The sequence below is a fragment of the Meriones unguiculatus genome, chromosome 7 (assembly GCF_030254825.1).
Source record: "Meriones unguiculatus strain TT.TT164.6M chromosome 7, Bangor_MerUng_6.1, whole genome shotgun sequence".
Lineage (NCBI taxonomy): Eukaryota > Metazoa > Chordata > Mammalia > Rodentia > Muridae > Meriones > Meriones unguiculatus.
Window position 1 is genome coordinate 72,120,533 of NC_083355.1, and position 18,509 is coordinate 72,139,041.

At 36.6% G+C, this 18,509-nt stretch overlaps 1 protein-coding gene across 3 annotated transcripts in view; it reads left to right on the forward strand.

The window, feature by feature from the left end:
• The window catches only part of Togaram1 (TOG array regulator of axonemal microtubules 1), a 61,238-nt gene that overhangs the window by 25,563 nt on the left and 17,166 nt on the right, over positions 1-18,509 (forward strand). For 2 of the 3 annotated variants that reach the window (XM_060387563.1, XM_060387564.1), the window contains exons 8-13: positions 3,571-3,720; positions 5,106-5,201; positions 8,211-8,386; positions 9,357-9,510; positions 12,152-12,305; positions 17,991-18,096. In XM_060387563.1, the coding sequence (XP_060243546.1) occupies positions 3,571-3,720; positions 5,106-5,201; positions 8,211-8,386; positions 9,357-9,510; positions 12,152-12,305; positions 17,991-18,096 (836 nt within the window). The remainder of the gene's footprint in view (positions 1-3,570; positions 3,721-5,105; positions 5,202-8,210; positions 8,387-9,356; positions 9,511-12,151; positions 12,306-17,990; positions 18,097-18,509) is intronic. The other variant, XM_060387565.1, reaches the window with a different exon arrangement.

Consider the following 18,509-nt stretch of genomic DNA (forward strand, 5'->3'; position numbering starts at 1 on the left):
CCTCATTTCTTACCTGCTTAGCCTGCTCACCTGTACAGTTTGTCTGTTTCACACATAATCCACTGCCCAATAGAAAGCTGACTATAGTGACCATCCTTTAATAATCTGGCTCCTGCTGACCTTTCCAACTTCATTTTCTTTTCTCTTCTTTATTGTGTTTTGGTTCTCTCAGACCATGTTTAGACCACTTTCTATCCTTGAGCATTTGCAGTTTTTTTTGTGGATGAAATCTATACCCATCTCACCCTCTGACTTAGATCCTTTTTCTATGTCACAGACAGTATTGATAACTACCTTTTTTTTTTTTTGGTTACTGTTACATGTTTTAAAATGTTGCTGCAGGTAAGTTTTTTGCATGTTTGTTTGTTTTTCTTGTGGTATTGGGATTGAACATAGGGCTGTATTGATGCTAGGCAAGCCCTCTATATAAATGGCACATGCTCATTTATGGTACTCTAGTTACATATTTTTCTTTAACTCTCATTCTTTTTAGTATTATTATTTCAAGTAGTCTGTATGTAACACTGACTGGGCTGGAACTGACAGTAACCTTCCCTCAGCCTTCTGAATGCTGAGATTGCAAGCATGTGCCACTGAGTTCAGGTAACCCTCAGATTCTTGGTTTCTAGTGGTTGTTATCCTCAATTATCTGCCAAGTGCCTGTTATAATCTTGAATACTTGACTTAGATGAATGTGCTTGGCTTTCTGGCTTGCAAAAACTAGTATTAGACATTGAGACAGATATTCAACATACAGAGCCATTATTTACTAGCTTTAGAGTATTAAAGACCACCACTAGAATTCCAAATTGATACATAATAGTCACACCATGTACAAATTAACCACTTTGAAACTGTTTGTCAATCTAATAATAAAGACTTGGAGAAGGGTAGTGAAGACTTAAGCATATAGCACATATAAAGTACCTAATGGACTTTCACTAGTATATATGATTAAAGGGAGGGAGATAAAGAAATTCTGAAACTAATTCTTTAATTCTTCTTAATACTGACCATCCTAACATATCTATTTATTATTTTAAATATATTTGTACAGGATTGAAGAGGCAACTGATTGCTAAATTGAATTTAGTTGTAAAAGCAACTCTTTGAGAAGTTTACTTTTGCATTGGGAAAACAATTGACTTAAAGACTGGATTTGAATTCCTTTCTGCCGCTACTTTTATGAAATTTAGGAGTTATTTATATTTTTAGCAGTGATTGATCTAATAATACCTACCTCTAAATGTAATACTTTGCTTTTTCCAAACCTAATAAATATTTGTTAATTTCCATGCATTCTTAATCTTTGGATGTAAATAGATTCTGGGGCCACATCTCATACTCAGTGGCCTGTGTTTATGATGAGAAATCTAGTGACAAACTTGAGAACCACCACTGTTGTTACTGGGTTTTCTGTAAGATGCTCTTGATTAAATTTAACATTCTATTAAATTATTAAATTGACAACGTTCAGGGTCATTTTAATTTGTCTGCTTTGTTAGCAGTAAGCACATGATTCCTACAAAAGTCCTTTTATTTATTGTAAAACATGAAAAAAATGATCAGAATAGAGATTATGTGACATTAAATACAGAAATGGTATAAAAATGATAAAGACCTCATGCCTTTACCACAAATGTTTCCAGTAAACATTTCCTCATATATTTTGTATCTGTTACTGTAAATAATACTGAATTTTCTAAATGATTTTTCTATACTGTTAGTGTCAAATGTTAGTATATACATTTCCACCTAAAGCCAGTATCTTTCACCAATATCCAATATCTAAATTAACTGTTAAGACTCAATTTAAAAAAAATATCGGTTCCTTCTGGAAGGTCATGATCGTCTGAAAGGAGGTTTTACCTTTAGTTTTTTTGAGAGAAGTTCTCTCTCTTGTAGCCAGGTGGTCTTGACTTACAGTGTAAGGATAGCCTTGAACATCTGATCCTCCTGGCTTTACTGTTCATAAGTGCTCAGATAATGGCATATGCTACCATGCCAGTCCTATGTGGTCCTGAGGATATGATCTAGTGCTGTGTTTGTGTAAACACTTACATGAAATATTTCTTTAAACTTTGTGAACTTAGCTGAAACCTTTTATCTACTGTTCTTGCTAGCCCAGCTTCCAACAGCCAGCACTTTTCCAGCTATTTTGTTTTCATTATAGTATTGCATTACTAATGATTCATTTTACTTTATGTGCATTGATGTTTTGCCTACATGTATATCTGTGTGAGGGTGTCAGATCCCCTGGAACTAGAGTTACAAACAATTGTCACTGCCATGTTGCTGCTTGGAACTGAACCCAGATCTTTTGGAAGAACACCCGGTTCTCTTAACTGCTGAGCCACTTAACTATCTCTCCAGCTCCAAGTATTACATTATTTAAAAATGAATGCTGTTTATTTGGAACTATGTATAAAAATGTTCAGTTGATGCAAATATATTGAATAGGAATTTTTATTTAGTCAACATTTTGTAGCTCCAGTAGTAGTAAAGTAATACAGTAGTATGGACAATTTAAACATTCATATGTGGAGTAAATTATTTACTATTTGTTAAAGGGATATATATATATATATATGTGTATATATGTATATAATAGTGTTACACTTTATTATTTTATTAGAGATATAATACTATTTGAGTATATGCAATATCCTAGGCAGTATATTAAGTTTTGTTTTGTTTTGTTTTTCAGTGTGAGGGAATGTAAAACAAGGTCTCACTGAATTGACTAGGCTGGCCTTAAACACTTCATAGAGTGTATGCTGGCCTCAAAATAACAGTGCTCCTCCTGCCTCAACCTCCCAGTCACTAGGACTTTTTATGCACATGCAACTATGCCTAGCTTCCTGTTGCCTGCATTTGACTCATGTGACAGTTCTGGGCATGTTTCATACTCCTCTTCCCGTTTTACAAACATTAAAAGGCTTACTAGTATCTCTGCAGTTAATTGGCAGGACAGAAACCTACAGTCTGCTGAGCATGATTCCAGGCAAAGAATTATAAATCATGTCAAGTGTCTAGCCAGGAAATACTGATCACATGGGAGCAGAAGAGAAAGGAGTAAAGATCAAAGGCCCCCTTAAGCCACTGTTTTTAACATTTGGAATTTTTTCTTTTCTTTTCTTTTCTTTCTTTTTTTTTTTTTTTTTTGTGAAAAGTTAAGGATGTTACTTATTAATTTAATCAATTAAATTCTTAATTTGTTTTTTGTAGCCCCGGTTGTCCTTGAACTTTTTATGTAGCCTAGGCTGACCTCAGACTTGTGATCCTCCCATCTCTAATTCTTGGATGCTAGGCTTACAGGTATGCACCACTACATCAAGTTTAACATACAGTTATTTCATTAACTCTTTCAAACATTACATTTTTATTTCATTGAAAGTTACATAGTTTAAAATATGGTAAAACTTTAAAAATTACTAATATTATAATTTCTAATATTATATTACTGATATTTTCAAAAGGGTATCTACCAAAATAGATTTAGAGGAGAGAAACATACCTATTGTAAATATTATCTAAATTATTCAAATAAATATGTATTTTATTTTATAGGGATTACAACATCCAGTGTAAGCATAATTGGTCAACGTATGAACTATGGGTTTGGATGTGGTGATTTTGAAGATGATAGGTCACATGACATTTCACCTAGTGCTTTAAAAATGCAAAATAAGGAACACCCAAGAAATAAGCATACAAAAGGTTTGTAAATTTCATGACAAATTAATTTTTAGTATGCAAAATATCTAAGTCAGAATCTTCTCTAAGCATACCAAGAAAAAAATTACTAAGAATTCTTTAAGGTTTTCAACTTACCATTCTACTGAAAGGTTATTTCTTAAATAACTTTTTAGGTTTAATGTCTATGCTCTTGTCTGAAGGAGCCAATGCAAACACTAAACATTAGTTAAAACTAGGAATCCATACTGGGCTTTACGCCGAGAACATGCACAGGTGCATACATAGCAACAGATTCTCTTATAAGACAGTTCATCACTCAGGTATAATGAGAACAGTCATGTGGGTAAGTTATTTATGTAGGCAGTAACCATGCAGCCAAGATGTGGCACAGGAATGTCCTTCCTTCTGCTAGCTATGACTTCTCTAACTATACACTATTTGCTCTCTCTGTCACTCTCCATTCTAGCTCTATCACTAGCCACTGCTAGCTGTTCTATTTTAAAACTTAGTAATGAACAGTGCTTCAGGTGAGTGCTTTGTCCATTTCCTGAGTTCTTCTGTGGTAGCTGCACTTAAAGCAGTTTCCTTAGCCAGCACAGTACTTCCTACTTGTTGTTTCTGCATTTGGGTGCTTGGTAGGGGGTTTCCTTGAGTTTAAGGCCAGCCTGGGCTACATCATAGGTTCCAATAAGTAAAGAGCAGCATTTTCTTTTTTGGCGGGGGGAATGTGACAACTGTAGAGCTGATAAGATCAACATTTGAGCTGATGGTGGTGGTGAATACCCTCAGCCTCAGCACACAGGAGGCAGCGGCAGAGTACTTGTGCATTTGAGGCTACTCTGGGCTACACAGCAAGACCCTGCCTCAAAAAAGACAAAAAGGAAGAGAGGAGGGGCCCCTGTCCTTCATTATTTTCACGTATATTCTGATATATATATAATATATTTAATTCTGATCTATATAATATATTTCATTATATTCTGATCATCTTAAATCACGGATGGAGAGGTGGTCAGCAGTGTTAGGATGTGCTCGTGAGTGTGGAAGTAACACAATTTAAGTAGCTTAGAAAAGTACAGTTTTTGCTTTGAGCTTGACCTACTGTGTTTTGGGTGTGAAATTTTTCTTCCATTTTGACTCTGTAGCTCTCTGATGATTGTATGTTTCTCTGGTCTTCTGTCCTGGCCTATTGTAAACTTCTTAAGGGAAGGAAGGTTTCATTATTGTTGTTGTGTGTGGTGGTAGCTAGTGTATAGTGGCTATTCTGGTTTAAATATTCATTGAATTAATTGATTTGTATTTTTTGAAATAAAATTTTCATTTTAAAAGGCTACATAATATCTTAAAATATACTACAATGAGTTTTTAAATGTGCCTCTTTTCTTTTTTTTATGTTTTTTTTTTAGGATTTACAAGGTCATCAAATCTACAGCAGATTTCTAGTTTTGACTTCACATCTACAAATTCCTTTTCAGAAGACTCAGTAGTAATTGTCGGAAAAGGTATCTTAAAGTTGTCTAGCCTTTTAACTTGTGCATTCTCTACACATAAGCAAAACTTGTCAATATTAACTTTAAATAATTAAAACTTAATACTTAAGTTCTGGCCTTTGGTAAAACTATGGGGCATTCATGTTAGTAACTTTCAAAAAGAAGTTAATATTTAAATCAAACAGTTTTAATATAACATGATAATTTTATTATAGTTTAAAGTCAAATAGTCTTTATCAGTGTAATAATATAACTTAGTATAGATTATTATATATTATCATATATAGCATATTATAGCTAACAACATAATTTCTATAATTTATTATTTCTTATGATAAATGAAAATGAACCTTTGTTACAGTTTAGAGATGCAAGACAAACTTGAAGTAGGATAATTACTTTATATATTATTTTCTTTTTCTTAAAATAGATGCTGTCTTAGTTACTTTTCTCATGACTGTATCCAGATACCTTACAAAAAGCAACTTAAGGGATGAGGAATTTAATTTTGCCTGTGATGTAAAGGAGTATGGTGCATTGTGGTGGGAAAGTCATTAATGGCAGTAGCGTAGCTGGTCCCAGTGCATCAGCAGTAAGGAGAAGAGACATAAATGCCTGTGCTCAGCTCACTTTCTGCTTTCTATTTAGTATAGGACTCCAACCCATTCAACTTGAGGGTACATCATCCCTCAGAAACTTCTCTGTAAATCCCCTCACTGACAAACTAGAGGTGTTGTTTCCAAGGTGAAACGAATTTCAGTCAAGTAGATTTACTGTCACAAGTCGCTACCCCTTGTCAGTTTGACATTCAAATACATCACTTTAAATCATAATACTCTAGCTTTGGCCCCATAGATTCATGATCATCTCATAATATAAAATATATTTACTCCAACTTCAAAAGGTCTCATAGTCCAACCATTAAAAAGTCTAGAATCTCTCCTGAGAGTGAAGGCAGTGTTGAAGCATGGAGGCCAGTAAGATAAAATAAATTATACAGTAAGGTAAAAGCCAAGTTGCATACTTGAGTATACAGTGGCACAAAGTAAACTTGCCCATTTCAAAAAGGAATAAAGCCAAGGAAAGATGGGATCAAAGCAAGAGAGAAACTCAACAGAACTGGCACCACACTGTGCACCTGTGTGTCTGACATCTCTGGGTTGTGATCAAAATATCTGGTCAGTTGGCTGAGTAGCTCTGTCCTTCCAGCTCTACACCTGCAGCACATTGTCTTCTTCTTGAGCCAGCTTCACTCTGCATGACATCCAGATGGTACTGGGATCTCTTAACGTTCTAGAGTCTTCTTTATAAGTTAGGCTTCATATTCATAGCTTGTCCAACAGTATCTTTTGCTGTGAGAAACTGACTTGGGAGAAAAAAGGCTTTATATGGCTTACAGGTTACAGTCGGTCATGAAGGAAAGCCACGGCAGGACCTTAAGGCAGATACTGAAACAGAGGCTGGAAGATACCATTCCATCATTGTAGGAGGCATGACAGCAAGTGGAAGGCATGGTGGAAGGAGCAGGAAGCAGAGAGAGCAAACTGGAAGTAGTTTGAGGCTATGAATGTGCAAAGCTGCCCCTCCAAGTGACATACTTTTCCAGCAAGGCTATACCTCCAAAACCTTCTCAAATATCATCACCAAGTATTCAGATGCTTGAGATTGGTGGACACAGTTTCATTCAGTAGCCTCTCAAGGACCTCCTTACATGTTAACCTGTTCTTGTCATACATCGTCTGGACTCGGTAATTTTCTGGAACTTTGACATAAGTTTCCATGGCCCTTTAACTCTTAGTTTTTGCTACATGCAAATTGCCATGTGGCTTTTCTACCCACTTCTGTTGCCAGCTTGAGTTGTAATATTTGTATATCAGTAGGCAGTGTTTCATACTTCTGTCATGTTGTGTGTGCAGTCAGGAAACAGTGAGGTGGTCCTCCTAAGTTTCTTTTTTTAGCTGAAATACTAAGATATACAGCAAAGAATATATCTTTTTGTTCAGTATTATGAAACAGAATTTGTTGGAAATAATTTGCTTAATAATCTCACTACAGACCATCCTAAAATTACTTCTAGACTGTCCTTGAAGATTTACTGTCTGTGATTTCAATTTCTGTTATGTCTTGGTCAGTGTTCTGTTGCTGAGAAGAGACATGATGACCAAGGCAACTCTTTGCTGAAAACATTTAATTGGGGCTTGCTTACAGTTTCAGAGATTTAGGCCATTGTCCTCATGGCAGCAGGAAGCATGGCAGCATACAGACAGACACACTGTACTAGAGAGGTAGCTGAGTTCTACATCCTAATTCACAGGCAGCAGGAAGAGAAAGACTCTGTTTGGTATGGGCTTATGAAACCTCAAAGCCCACCCTCAGTGACATATTTCCCCTAAAAGATTAGACCAGAGTTCCTAATCTTTTCAGATAGTGACCAAGCATTTAAATTTATAATTCTGTGGGGATCATTCTTATTCAAACCACTACATCTTATATCCATGACATTTTTTTTTTGTCCAGCTTTCCATATAAATGTATCTATGGCAGGATTTCTGCTTTCCTTTCTTCCTTGTATATCTAAACAAATCCCAATTCAAAGTTATGTTTTTAGAAATCACAGCAGTGTTCCTATGATTCTTCCCATGAACCTCACTTAAATATGCTATCTATCTATCTATCTATCTATCTATCTATCTATCTATCAGTTTGAGACAGAATTTCTCTGTGTAACAGAGCTCTGTCTGTTCTAGACTCCCTTTGTAGACCAGGCCGGCCTCTGCCTCCCTAGTGCTGGGATTAAAGGCAGCCGCTATAACTGCCTGCTAAATATGCTATTTGTATCTATATTTTAATAAATGGTATCTTCTTGTATGGTTAGGATATTTATTTGTATATTGCATGATTATTTAACATGTGTTTTATAGTGTATTGTTTGCACCTTAGATGAAATACCTAATCTTAAACTTTATTTATCTGGAGTGCCACTACATAAACAGTAACTATTTGATCGTTGGTTGGTTGCAGGTATGTTTGGAAATCCAAATTCAGCACCAGCAACTTGCAATCAACCAGTGATATCCTCTGTGGAAAATGAGGATACATTTTCAGTGAAACCAAGTATTGAACCACCACCAGGGATTTATGGAAGAGCAGTCCAGCAAAATACTCCATCATATCTTGATGTTGAAAATGACAAAGATGTAAGGTTATCTATTAATCTTCAGCTATACTATGTAATTTTTTTCTTTATATGAGATGTGGGATGGTAAACTTTTACTTAACATCTTTAATTTTATTTTAGACACATGTGTTGCATGCATGTGTGTGCTCGTGTGGAAGTCAGAACACAGCTTTGTGTTTTGCTCCACATTTCCACCTTGTTTTAAGGAGCATTTTCATCACTGCATGGTATAACCCGTGCTAGTTGTTGCGCAAGCTTTCTGGGAATTCTGGTGTTTCTACCTCCTGTCTTGCTGTAGATGAACTGGAATTACAGATGTATACTACTATACCTGCCTTTATTTATAGTCTAGGGTTTTAAGTTCAGCGAGCTTGAACAGTATACTGTTTATCCACAGAGCTGTCTCCCTCATCATACCCCTTGGTTTAAAATTTTAAAATAATAGGTAATTGAAATTTCTGATTTTTTCACTCAAATTTGTGATATACAATACATAATATGCTTTATGTTGTACTATGCTTTATATAATATGGCTGTGGGTATATATAGTCAACAGTTTTCAGAGGTTATTTTCCGAAGACTGACAGACTGATACCCTTAAGCACAAATTTAATTGGATATTAGTACTAAATAATTATTTCAGATTTAGGAGCTCTAAAATAAGGATTTAAAACATGTAGTTGTTTCTGGATCAACTACATGGGTACCTGTAATCTTAGTACTTTAGGAAGAAGAGTAGAATCATGAATCCAAAGTGATATGACTGCATAGAGTGGGCAAGGCCAACCTGGCCTATGTGAGGTCCTGTCTCAAAAAAAAAGAAGTATAGTTTGTTTCTGTAGACATTTCATGTGCTTGGATATCTTTCTCCCTCTTTCTCCACACACACACACACACACACATACACACACACGCGCGCTTTTCAGAGATAGATACTTTAAATGCCAAACTTCCTGAATAATTTCAGATATTTCTACTTTTTCATGCAGACTAAAATTTCTATTGCAAAATCTACTTATGATAAGATGAGACAAAAGAGAAAAGAAGAAAAAGAACTTTTTGATGCTAAAGATTGTGAAAGGAAAGAGACAAATCCCTGGGAGCGAATAAAACATACAGGAACTGAGAAAATGACATCTGAGAGTAAGTGTTTTTGTGAACGCTTGTTAAAATACAGTGGTTGCAGCAGAGCACTGTGAGGTCAGTAGATATACCCAGCTTCTTACGTTTTGGCTCTGCCCTTGATTAGCTTTAAGACCAAGGAACAGGCTTTAGTTCATTTCAGCCTATGTAAGACTCCACATTGTTCTTATATCCAGATTGACTTAACAGTCCCTTCCATACTCACTGGAATTCTTTTGTTCACTAGGAATTGCTACTCCATTGTTATAGTTAAGATAATGGACATAATGGAGTTAGTTTGTGTTAGATCATGATCAGAATAATCACTCAAGGGCTGGTGAGCTAGCTCAGTGGGTAAAGAAAGGCACTATTGCCAAACCTGATAACTTACATTTGATTTGCAGGAACCGCATGGTGAAAGGTAAGAACTAACGCTCACAAGTAATCCTCTGTCTTCCATAGTACACCATGGCATACACACACACAATTAAGTGTAATTTAAAAAAAAAATTAAGTCACTGTTGCTCATCTGTTCAGTTTGTTCTTAAGTACTATGTTCTATACTTAGGCAAGAATAGGTTCCATGTTTCCTGGGGTGTGGCTCTTTGTGTGTGTGTGTGCATGTGTGTGTGTCTACATATATGATGCCTAATCAAAAGCAGATCTGAACCAAAAAGCTAATTGGAGGGGGGGTTTTTGTTTTGTTTGTTTGTTTGGCACATCATCTTCCTTACATGTGATTTGTACTGCTCAGCACACATGTTGAGTGGCTCACAACCACTTGTAACTCTGACATCCTCCTTGACCTCTACAGAGACCCACACTTACTCATGGAGCATATCACATAAATGAAATCTGAAGAAAAAAGAATTAGCAGTGGTGCATGCCTGGAATCCCCGCACTTCGTTTCACAGCGTTACGCAGTGGCACACACTTGTAATCCCAGCACTCAGGGAGGCAGAGGCAGGTGGATCTCTGTGTGTTCGAGGCCAGCTGAGTCTACAAAGTGAGTCCAGGACAGCCAAGGCTACTCAGAGAAACCCTGTTTCAAAACACCAAACAAACAAACAAACAAAAAACAAAAAAAAACCAAAACAAACAAAAAAAACGTAAAGCATTTATCAACATCTGTAATAAGGAACTCAATAAAGTATTGCTAATATATTGTTGCCTTTTGATTTTCAATTTTTGAAGCATCTATATGTATAATTCATATACAACATCAAAAGTTATTATATTTGTGATTTCAACATTTTCTTACCAATATCTTGGTTAATAATCTTTTGTGAGAATCACTTTCTAGCACGTAATAATTTTTTTTTTTACAACTGTTACCTGAAAAGAGAACCAGTAGATTTTTTTTTAACTCATGAAAGGCCATTATTTATGATTTTTTTTCCTTTGTAATACTTAGACATAGTTTCTTATTGTACAGTGCTTTTAGGCCATTACTGAAAGATGATGTTTTCCCAATGTCTTGGGCAGCACCTAATATCTAGATAGTGGCTGGTAAACACCTGACTATGGAACAAGCACATAGGACACACGACTTCAGATTTGTAATAGTTATTGATGCTATATTGATAAGAGTGTGGGGAGGAGAAGATGGGAGGGTAGAGGAATTGTGTTACCACAGTATGTTATATGCATGTGTGAGATTGTCAAAGAATATTAATGAAAAGTCTCTGTTGTTATAATTCTCTCTATAGAGATCAATGTTTCTTTAATTTTAGATTAATAGCCTATGGTAAAATAAGTATATATCCATATGTTTTATTTAGAAATTATACCATATAGTTTCATTTTGTTCTTAAGACTACTCTCTTTGCTACCTCAGCCTTAGTTACACAGCTTTTATGATCTTAGCATACGTCCATCAGAGTAGAGGAGTGACACACTCCTAAGAGCAAATCCCAAGATCAAATCTCACCTCCAACAGGAGATGGCTCTGTGCTGGGTGGGAGCCCGAAGTAGAGAAGATCCCTGCAGAAGGCTGCTCACAGTCACTCCTCCCAGCATGCAGAGGCATGGCGCGGCGTCAGGGTTGTTGGAGGATGTAGGAAATCAGAGGTCTACATATGGATATTGTGCTCTACATACTGGATAGAGCATGCTTGGCGGTGAATAGATCCCAAAAAACCAAACCAAGAACATCCACAACCACAAAACCCTGGTTATGGCGCATGATTAGAAACATTTTTGTTATAATATTAATAATTTTGAATGTACATCCATATTATTATGCTGCAACACATTTGCTCTTAGTTCTTGGAATAGACAGTTTTGCTTATCCAAATATTCAAATTATACTTCAGCGTTTTCTTGTCATCTGGATCTATATTTTATAGGACCATTATTTTGTATGAAAAAGTTAATATAAAGGCTATAGTTTTAAAATAGATGTAATTTAGAGTTACTGCAAAATTTTTGTTTGTCTATTTCTTCATTTTATTTTTATTACTTACAGTTTATTCACTTTGTATCCCACCTGTAGTCCCTTTTCCCCTCCCAATTACACCCTCCCTCTTTCTTTTCTCTCTATTTCTTTAATCAGTAAGTTAATGCTACTAATGTTATATGAGAAAATATTCATATGACACCTATAACTGAATATGTTTTTTATTTATATAAGGATTCCTTCTTCCTTTATTTAATGTTTTAGGTGAAGCATCACCTGGAGTGATTCCACAATATAAAGAAAGAATGTCTTCTGTCACTCATAGTCCAGAGATAATGGATTCATTGGAACTACGACCATTTTCCAAACCAGAAACAGCACTTACAGAAGCCTTACGGCTTTTAGCCGATGAAGACTGGTAAATTAACAACCCTTCTTACTACTATCCGTAGTATTGCTGAAGATTATCTTAGTTCTTAGGCATCTGAGTCTTTTGAACTTAGTAATGTAAACTACCTCTAGCCCACATGTATTAACAGTTATATTTTACTTATGTACCATTGGGCAATAGTTTAGTTTCGTTATGAGTTATGCAAAACCTTTGGCATTAGACTATATATCTCATAATTCACTTGAAATACAATGTATAACAAGCAATTTTAGAAACAACTATACCATCAGTATTTTAATCCCAGCCCTAGGCAGGTAGAGTCAGGTGGATCTCTGAGTTCTGGGCTAGCCTGGTCTACAGAGAGAGTTCCAGGCCAGCCAGGGGTACACAGAGAAAACCTGTCAAAAAAAAAAAATTTCCAAATGTGGTAAATTCTTGGCAGTGTTTCAGCTGGAATATCTGCTGGATGCCTTTTTCTTATTTTCTACTGGATTCATCCCTCAGATATGTTGCAGCCCTATTCTAAACCATGTCATCACCTTTTCTTCTGCTGGACTCTGTTCATCAACATTAGACTGTGCTATTAAGCTTGGGTTGTTGCTCAGTGGTAACATGCTTGGCATGTGCCAGGTCCTTGGATTGATCCCCAGTACTAAAAGAAATAAAGTATGCTATAATGTATATTTTTCTGTTTTAAAAAATTCTCCATAAGCTGTATGCATATCTCCATTTCTATCCCCCGCTTCTGAACATTCTCAAAAAGAGTGACAAAGTGACATCTCTACAGTTTCACCTATGTTGACTTCTTAGCCTTCTTAATTGTCTTTCAATTATAAATCACTTCTCTAAAGCTACACAGTCATTATTTTTGCTGAATCTCCACTTCATATTTTAGTCTTCCTTTCTTGGTAAGCTTTCATTTTGCTTTAGAAAAATCAGCCCATTGGTTCTTTCCCTGCTTTAATATTTTCTGATTACTTTATTCTATTTTACTTAAAAATTTAGGAGTACTGTGGAACTCAGTCCTCTGGTGTTCTCTAAGCTACATTAATTCTTTAGATAAGGGACAGTCTTTTCTTGGCAACCATTTGTAAAGAACCATTTGGCTCATCTGTAAAGAGCCAGAGAACATATATTTTAGGTGGCAGAATCTCTATCGTGAGTACCTAACTCTGCTGTTGTATATTAGAGAATGGAGGTCGTACACACCTGTAATATCAGCACCTGGGAAGTGGCAGCAGGAAGGTCGACAGTGCAAAGACAGGCTCTTCTATATACTGATTTTGAGGCAGTCTGAGCTAGATAATATTGGCTTCAAAAAACACAAGCAAAAATTACTATATGAATTTTAAAATATCCAAGGCTGGAGAGATGACTCAGTGATTTAAAAGACTTGATGCTATTATAGAGGACTTGGTTGTGATTCCCAGTATCCATATGGAAGCTCACAGTCATCTGTAACTACAGCTCCATGGGATCTGGTACACTCTTCTGGACTCCATGGGCATTTACACTCACATGTATGCATACACACATATATACACATAACTAAAAATGAAATAAATCTGGGCTGGAGAGGTGGCTTAGAAGTTGAGCACTAGCTACTGTTGGTGTACTTTCTAAAAACATGTATCTTTTTTTCCCTACACGAACCCAGTCCCTTAAAACCCCAACACTAGGTAGGAGAGAGAAAGGGTTAGTGGGAGAGGTGCACAGTTTTCTTAGCTGCTTCCTGTGGGTTAGGGTCATCAGATTCCATAGAGCCAATCCAATCCTTGTTTCAAAAGATCTCCAACTTCTTGTCTCACCATATCAACAGCAACTGGGAGCTGCAGGGGGAAGCAGCAGCAGCAGCAGCAAGCAGTAGCTGCCACAGCCACAGCAGCCTTGTTCTCTCTCAGACCTCTTCTACACCCTCTGTACTCTAGCATTTATTCTCTCTCCAGAGTCCTGAGATTTAAATTATTTGCAGCTGGCAAAGAGCTGCAGTGCTGCTGTGGTCTATCTGAATCAGTCCTACATCCCACACCTGGGATTAAAACAAAATCATGTTTATATCTACAACATTTTCCCCCTTTCTGTTTAAAAAAATGGCTTTTCTTTGAATATAAACAAAACTTGCTGTTGCTTTGTTAAAAGGAGATGCTGAAGGAACCAAACCCTTTTTGGATCAATAATGTCTTTTATAAGCTGATGACTCTTGGCTGCTTTGTCTGGATTGGCTTGTACCTGTTGCTGTTGAGCCTTGAGCTAGGTTCCTGAAGGCCAGAAGTTACCCAAAGCTTCTTGTAGAGAACCCAGTGATGCAGAAATAGCTCATTCATGTCTCTGGCAAGACATACCCTATTTCGCAGCATTAACACACTTGCCATTTTAAGCTCTGAGGCTGTATTGAGCATTTTAATATCTAAAACTTTTGATTGCTACTGGGAGGGCTAATTGTAATAATCTCGTAACCAGAGGCTGCTCCTTGGCAGCTCAGTTTGTTCAAGATTAACCTTTTTTCTTAAAATGGGCTGTTTCTCTTTAAGCCTTTTGACCTGTACAGCCTTCTGCTTTTCCTGGCTTCCCAGCCTGCCCAGAGGCTGTGGGAACTTGACACAGAAATTGTTCGGAGAAGGGCTGGGCAGCAATTGTGGAGAATTCCAGCTCTTGGTTACCAAGTATTCTCCCTTTACCAATGGCGATTTTTGCTTTCCAAGCATTTCAACCTCTACCCCAAATTTTCTAGTTGCTTTGCCAACTCTGCATTCCTTTCTGTGAATTGCAGATATAATGTTGTGGATATAAATAAATGTTGTGGATATAAACATGTTTTTGTTTTAATCTCAGGTGTGGGATGTAGGACTGATTCAAGTAGACTACAGCAGCAAACTATTTTTCCATATATGGGCTCTGAGAGGAGCTCTTTGCCAGCTGCAAATAGTTTAAATCTGAGGACTCTGGAGAGAGAATAAATGTCAGAGCTCAGAGAGTGAAGAGGAGCTCTGAGAGAGAGCAAGGCGGCCACTGTTGCTGTCGCTGCTGCTGTTGTTGCTGCTGCTGTTGCTGCTGCTGCTTCCCCTTCCTCCTCTTCTCCCCCACAACTCCTAGTTGCTATTAATGCAATGAGACAAGAAGTTGGAGATATCCTGAAATGAGGTTTGGACTGGCTCAAAGAAACTTGATGGCCCTAACCAGCAGGAAACAGCAAGAGAACTGCACCCCTTCTCCCACTAACCCGTTCTCTCTCCTACCTGGTGTTGGGGTGTTAGAAGGGACTGGGATGGAGTAGGGAGAAAGAGATATAAAAATATAAATAAAAGTGTTTTATTAAAGTACACCAACAAGCTATCCTTACAGAAAACAAGCTCTAATTCTAGCACCTTCATTGCCCACAAGTGTCTCTGACTCCAGTTCAAGGGGAATTGGATGCTTTTTTTCCAGCCCCTACAGGTACTGTATGAACAGCACATGCTGCACAGATATACATGCAGGCAAAGACATGAAAATAAATAACATTAAAAATAGTTCTTGTATTTTTTTTTGAGATTATAGTATAATTACATCACTTTCACCAACCCCCCCAGACCCTCCCATAGTTCTCTCCTTGTTCTTTCAAATTCATGGCCTTCTTTTTTATTAATTGTTTTTACATGCCTATATATATATCTGTACATACATTTTTCTAAATATAAATACAAATTACTTGTCTATATAATGTCACTACTATGTATGTTTTCAAGGCAGAACATGTGGTATTGGATAGCCAATCAGTATGTCTTCCCTGGGAAAGAATGTTTCTCCCTCTCTCAGCATTTTAGTTGAATGTAGTTCTTTGGGTCCCATTGAGGACTCATGGGCTTTTTCCCATCCACCTTAGTATATCTAAGGGGGCATAGTAAAGAAACTTCTGACATGAATACTCCATCAGGAGAAAGGTTGTTATTGTGGGTAGGAGAGAGAAAAAATCCAGAAGCATCTGAAATAGCTCAGAACAGAGAGAAAAGAGAGCAGAATGAACATAGCTAGAGCTAGGGAAACTGCAGAGTGGAAAGAGTAGTGGCGATAGCAAGAGATAGAACATAATGAGAAAGCGCAGGTGGACAAACCATGCCTGTTATAAAGAGATTAAGTATTGCTCAGCTTGAGCTTATTTCTAGACATATGGACACCTGAGACCCAAAATTTGGCTTATCTATTGTCAGTGTCCTTGTTTCCTGTTTAGCCAGTCATGTTGGTGATACTTTCTGACATTTCTACGAGACACAGACACAGTTGCATAGCTAATTTCCAGATCCTCTGACTCTTTCAATTTTTCCACTCCCTTTTCCACAATGATGCCTGAGCCTTAGGGATGTCTAGCCTGAAAAAAAAAAAAAATAGTAGGTCCAAGAAGATATAAAGCAAACAATTTTAATCAGTATGAAAAAATGACATAAGTATAACAAGTACATTTTAACTATAACTATTCCATGTGTGAAGCTGAAGACTTACAGTATTTAAAAAACACAATCCTTACGTATAGATGAAAACTAATATTTTGGTATTTGGGATGAAAGATATACTCACTGGGATTAACAACAGATGATTAGGCATGGTAGAAGAAAAGAGTAATGAATCTGAAGATGTTACAAAAAGAAAATAAAAACTAATAAAAAAGCTGAAAATATAGGTTGAAGAAATGGGTCAGTTGAATAAACTGCAAAAATGAGAGCCAGAGTTTGAATCCTCAAGCACTCACATAAAGGCAAAGCAGGTGTGGCAGCCCACCAGTAAGCCCAGTGCTCAAAGTTGAGATATGGGATGCCTGGAGCAAAGTGGGTAGCTGGATACCTGTGGTTGCAAGCTGTGGGGTTAATTGAGAAATCCTGTTTAAATATCTAAGGCAGATAGAGTAATTGATGAAGACATGCAGTATTCATCTCTGGTTTTCCCACTTACATCCATGTGTACCCACACACAAACAAAAGTACATAGATACATGCCAGCCAGGACTAGAATGAGACCATAACAACAGTAAGCAAACAACAGAATTAGTGTAGTGAGATGGCTCAGCAGGTAAAGTGCTTGCATTATAAGCCAAAGAGCCTTGAGATGGATCCAAGAAGCCATGATGGAAAGAGAGAACTAGCTCACAAAGGTTTTCCTTTGATCTCCACATACATGCCATGATACGTGCCTATACTCAAACATTAGTACATATGCAACGAACACAATATTACCAACTAAAGTTCTTTCATGCTTTGCATCCTTTATGCATTTAAGATGAAAAGCATCAAATCTGGGGTTACACATAAATACCTGCTGAGTCCCACCCTCTTTTGTTAGTATCCACCCTTCGTCTGACCCTTTCAGTCTGATAATGAAAGGTAAAAATATAATCTATAGAAATAACTAGTGGTAGTTTTCACTGCCTTGAGTCATTTCCTCACCAATGAGCTAACAAGTACTTTTTTTCTTAATTTCTTCTCTCACTGATTTTCTTAATTTTCATTTGTTATTTGTCTCCTACTCTCTAGAAAGAAGATGGCACTTTTACTGACTTAGCTTGCCTGTTATGGTGGGTTTTGCTATTAAAAACTTTTTATGTAGATTTTTGAGATTATTAAATAATAGGAAGAAGATAGTTTCCTCATTACAAAAAAAAAGAGAGAGAGAGAGAGAGACATTTGAAATGCTGTTCTAATTGAATCCCATTTCACGATGATTTTGCCGTTTCTCTGTCTATAGGGAAAAGAAGATGGAGGGACTGAATTTTATCAGATGCTTAGCTGCTTTTCACTCTGACCTGTTGAACACAAAGTTGCATGAAACAAACTTTGCAGTAGTTCAAGAGGTAATGCTTTCAGATAAGTTGAGGATTGTTTAATTAATTAGGAATTAACATACTATACTTATTTGATTTTCACATTGTTTAGACAACTCTATTACGTGATTTGAATTTATGTGTATATAAAGTAGAGCATTCTTAATTTGTAATATTTGAAAAGTTATTTGATGTTGATTTTTAGGATGTTTAGTAACACATAATCATGGCCAGGCATAGTGGCACACACCTTTAATTTCAGCAGTGATGAGGCAAAGACAGGCTGATATCTGTGAGTTTAAAGCCAGCCTGGTCTACATAGTGAGTTTCAGGACAACTTTGGCTATGTAGAGACACCTTATCTCAACAAACAAACATGCAATCTTATGTTACTTTAATACTAAAATTCATTCCTCAGTGCTGTTGCTGAGTTTCAAACAGCA